We start from the raw sequence: 4,855 nt of genomic DNA on the forward strand, positions 1-4,855 counted from the left end.
TGCAAAGGAACAAGCACAGAAGAACATGATTGAACAAGAACTGAAGCAAGAACAGCTGAAGATATCCAACAAGTGGAAGGTGGTAACGCGGATGATTGCTATCACTGGTGGGACTGCCCCAACAGGTGCTAATAGCTGAAGAATATGCAGGAAGTCAGCAAGATCAATGGACTTCATGCAGGATAGGAATTTTGTTGATGCACTGTTTATGTGCCTAGATGATGCATTGTGACATATCTTTTGGTTTGTAAATAAGTAGGTTAATGATACTGCTGGTTATGTGCCTGGATTATGTAGTGCTGATGAACCTCTAGTTATGTACTGCTACTTATGTACTGCACCTATCTGTGTAAATATGCCTGTGCCTATATATCTGTCTCCTATATACTAGTATTTGTGTGCCTGTCTGAATGATATTTGCAATCTTGTTGCATATTAAATATATTTGGGTCCACTAAATTTCTCCTATCAGTCTCTCCTATCTGAATAATTATATTATGGAGCTGTTCAGAACAGAACAATAGGAGACGCGGGTCAACAAAACCGCGTCTCCTATATAGACAATAGTTTCAGTTTCAGTTTCAGTTTGGGATGTGCCAAATTACAATCTTACAATCTTAAATATTGCACATAAATTATCTTACAATCTTACAAGCATCATATTGCACATATAATTTATACATAAATTATATTACAATCTTTGTGACCTAACTTATCTTACATAAATTTATACATAATTAGAATTTATACATAAATTATCTTACAAATATGAGACCAAACTTATTACAACTTATATTACAATTTATCTCCCATTTTTGACTTGCCATTTTTGCATTTTTTTCCTGCCTTTTGCCTTGGCGACTCCTTTATCCTTGTGGCTGCTCCGCAAGTAAGGGTTTTTTTTTCGCTATCCAGGAGCACAGGGAGGTTGCAAGTACCAAATGGAGGGACTTCATCGAACTGATTGTACTCCTCATCCACAACATTTTCAACACCCACTACCCATCTTTTTCCAGGGAGCACCACGTGCCTTTTCTTGTTTCTCGTGTCAGGAACATAAAAGACTTGGGATACTTGATCTGCAAGTGCAAATGGCTCTTCCTTATACCCAACTTTCCCCAGGCCAACAGTTGTGAACCCATACGGGTCTTTCATGACACCCTTTGCGCCCTGAACCCAGCGGCACCTCAAAACTGGCACCTTAAAGTCCGAATAGTTAAGCTCCCATTTATCCTCTATTTGTCCATAGTATGCTATCTTCTCGTCGTCGTTGTTAACAGCCTCTATTCGCACTCCACTGTTTTGAAAAGTGCTCTTGTTGTCTTGGCCGGTGGTGTAGAAAGTGTAACCATTAATATCATAACCTTGGTAGCTAGTTATTGTGAACAGAGGACCGACCGCCAAACTTCTAAGAGCATCATTTGTGCTAGAGTCTGAGTTTTGTATTCAGTCTCTAAACCAAATGTTGAATCCATTCATATGTGCCCTCTCTAGCCAAGCTTCGCTCTGGTCTGGATTTTCTATTCGCAGGTGCGCTTTATGCTCATCAATGTATGGGGACACTTCCGTTGTGTGTTGCAACACAAGAAAATGAGCTTGCCGAAATGCATCCGCGTCTGGGTTGAGTGTCTTCTCCCCAAGTATACCCGTCCCTGCTAACCTTCCCTCGTGGCGAGCCTTCAATATGCCAATTGGATTTGTAGGGTAAATGAAATCTAGGCACCAGTCAACCACCTCCTCAACAGAGTACCCCTGAACCATACTACCCTCGGGATGAACCCGGCTCTTTATATACTTGTTCAGAGTGCTCATGAATCTCTCGTATGGATACATATGATGTAGGAACACCGACCGAAGATCTTATCTCCTTAATCAAGTGGACAATGAGATGCACTGATACGTCAAAGAATGATGGTGGGAAGAATGCTTCAAGGAGAACAATTGTCTCAAACAGTCTCTTCTCTAGCTCATCGAGTGACTCCTCATCAATCACCTTCTGAGATATTGCATTGAAAAAGAAACACAAGCTCATGATAGTCATTCGTACTTTTTCCGGCAATATGTTCCTGATAGCAACAGGAAGCATTGAGGTGAGCATGACATTGCAATCATGAGCTTTTATGGGAAGAAATTTCTGCTCCTTTGCGTGCACAAGTTTTCGGATGTTTGATGAATAGCCAGAAGGAACTTTGACACTATGAAGAAAATCACACAATTCCTTCTTCTCTTTCACAGTTAGAGTTATGGCAGATGCTGGGAGTTGTCCTCCGGTGCCGTCGCGACTGAGCTCATGTCTTATGCCCAACTCTTCTAGATCTTTTCTTGCATTTTCATGGTCCTTGGTTTTATGTTTGTCATTCATGAGTGTACCAAGTAAGCTGCCACAGACATTCTTTTTCACATGCATGGCATCGATACTGTGGTGGACACATAAGAATGACCAGTAAGGTAGCTCCCATAAAATTGACTTCTTTTTCCACCTTTGCTTCGGCTCAGGTAATTCATTCTTTTTTTCGCTTGCATTTTCTAAGGGTGGTCTTGCCTTTCTTCCCTTGGGCAACGGGGTGATCCTTGACATGGTCATACTAATGCTCCCCATCGAAATTCCTTGGAGCATTTTCCATCTCCCTTGTGCCATCAAATTGGTGTTTCATGTTTCGATACGCATGGGACTTGGGAAGAAAACGCCGATGACGCACGTGCACCCGTTTCTTTGAGTTGTTCAACCAAATTATCTTTGTGTCATCTAGGCAATGAGCGCATTCCTTTTCACCTTTACACTGTCCAGACACAGAACGGCCACCCGATAGATCAGTAATCGTGCAGAACAACAAACCACGTACGGTGCAGGGTTCCCTCTTGTATCCGTCGTACGCATCAAAACCATGTGACCACAGTGTTTTGAGATCATCCACAAGAGGTCTTAGATACACATCGATGTCAATCCCAGGCTGATGTGGACCTGAGATAAGAATCGACATCATCATGTATTTCCTTTTGTTACACAACCATGGCGGAAGATTGTAGATCGATAACAACACCGGCCAAACGCTATGCGAGCTGCTCATCTGACCAAACGGGTTCATTCCATCTGTGCTTAGTGCAAACCTAAGACTCCTTGGGTCATCACCAAATTTTTTATACTTCCAGTCAATGAGGTGCCACTATGTTGAATCCGCCGGGTGGCGTATATTAGTATCTATCTTGCGCCCTTCCATGTGCCAACGCAAAAGCTTTGCATCCTTGCTTGATGCAAACAAATGCCTTAGGCGAGGTATTAATGAAAAATACCATGCTACCTTCTGAGGAGCTCCGTGCACCCTTCCCTCATCACCCCCGTCATTCCTTCGTTTGTAACGAGAGGCTCCACACTCTGGGCATTCAGTGAGATCTGCATGGTCACCACGGAATAGGACGCAGTCGTTCTTACAAGCATGGATTTTCTCAACTTCCATCCCCAAAGGGCAAATAGTCTGCTTCGGCTCATAAGTGGTCTTGGGTATCTCATTCTCCTCCGGAAGCATGTCGCTTAGCAAATCTAACAATGCCTTGAAGCCGCGATCAGTCCAGTGATGTGTGGCCTTTAGCTGTAGAAGTTTTAGTGATGTGAAGAGTTTTGACCACTTCTCCTTGCAGCCTGGATAGAGTGGGGTCTTCATATCTCTCACCATCTTTTCCAATTTCCCAAAATCCCCAATACTGTACCCATCATATGACATTGCATCACACACCATCTCCTCCATTTTGTCAGCAATGCTAGCATAATTGTCACCAATATCAACAAGCTCATCCTCACTCATATCATGTCCTGCTGTTGTCTCATTATTGTCATAGTCTGCTTCATCATTCTGGTAGGTTGGATTGTCAGGGAGCCTTTCATCGCCATCCAGGCTAGCGGTTTGCTGACCGGCAGAGATTTCTTCACCCATAAGATCACTGCACTATAGATCTCGATCATTAACACCATCCTCTCCATGCTGGTTCCAACACAATTAGTCACTCATGAATCCCCGAATGATCAGATGAGCCTGCACATGCAATGAACTTGGAAACTTTCTCTCATTCTGACAATCAATGCATGGTCAACAAATGGCAGACATGTGCCGATCCAACTTGTCCGCATCTGCTGCGGCAATGAATGTCTTTATACCACTTAAATACTCTTCACATAGACGGTTCTCCAGATACATCCACCTCCTGTCTGCCATCTGCATTGTTAAGCAAGAAAATTATCAATATCCAAGCAAAATGAATACAAGTCATGACAATATTGAAATACTTATAACAACACTGAAAGACATACAAAAACATGAACAATTAAATTAATGACTTGCCTAAAACTGCATTTGGACCTCCATTAAGACAAGAAAAGCCTCACCTTTGGCCTCCAAAACACCTGCTGGCCTGCGGGCTCAAAATATGCTCAATGGATCATCAATTTCTCTCTGCACGCACACACAAAGGGATGAAATTTAGCACGCACACACAAAAAAAGATGCATTGTCAAGCATCATAGAGAGCTATAGCACAAAGCTCACCTTTTCGAAACCACCCATGGCGGAGCAGGATGGCCGGGCCGGCCAGGATGCTGGCGGTGGTGCACGTGGCGGACGGTGGCGCGGGCCGGAGGGCGTGTACGGAGAGGCGTTTGCGTGGCACCGGACGACACTGATCTTCCCTGCTCTCCACCGGCGGCCGGGCGAGGCGTGCGCGTGGCGCGCGGGCGGCTGGCCGCGTTCGGCGAGGCCGCTGTGGCGTGCACGCTGCGGTGGCGCGGGCCGGAGGGCGAGTAGGAGAGGCGTGGTGCACGCGCGGAGGTGGTGGACGATCCTGAACACAGCTCGCGCGCCACCGG

At 44.7% G+C, this 4,855-nt stretch overlaps 1 protein-coding gene across 1 annotated transcript; it reads right to left on the reverse strand.

The window, feature by feature from the left end:
• Positions 1-3,164: 3,164 nt before the first annotated feature.
• On the reverse strand, positions 3,165-4,556 carry LOC120713195. Its single transcript, XM_039999201.1, has 4 exons — positions 4,539-4,556; positions 4,114-4,208; positions 3,908-3,977; positions 3,165-3,848 (listed from the first exon to the last, which is right to left on the reverse strand). The coding sequence occupies exons 1-4, from the start codon at positions 4,554-4,556 to the stop codon at positions 3,165-3,167; spliced, it is 867 nt and encodes a 288-aa protein (XP_039855135.1).
• Positions 4,557-4,855: the final 299 nt, after the last annotated feature.

Source organism: Panicum virgatum, chromosome 6K (genome assembly GCF_016808335.1).
Source record: "Panicum virgatum strain AP13 chromosome 6K, P.virgatum_v5, whole genome shotgun sequence".
Taxonomy (NCBI): domain Eukaryota; kingdom Viridiplantae; phylum Streptophyta; class Magnoliopsida; order Poales; family Poaceae; genus Panicum; species Panicum virgatum.

Excerpts from the sequence above, each read along its gene's own strand:
- LOC120713195 (XM_039999201.1), bottom strand. Across the intron at positions 3,978-4,113 it reads GCCGCAGCAGATGCGGACAA|CATGGAGAGGATGGTGTTAA; the intron begins GTTGGATCGGCA and ends TGTTGGAACCAG. Across the intron at positions 3,849-3,907 it reads GGGTGAAGAAATCTCTGCCG|AATGATGAAGCAGACTATGA; the intron begins GTCAGCAAACCG and ends CCAACCTACCAG.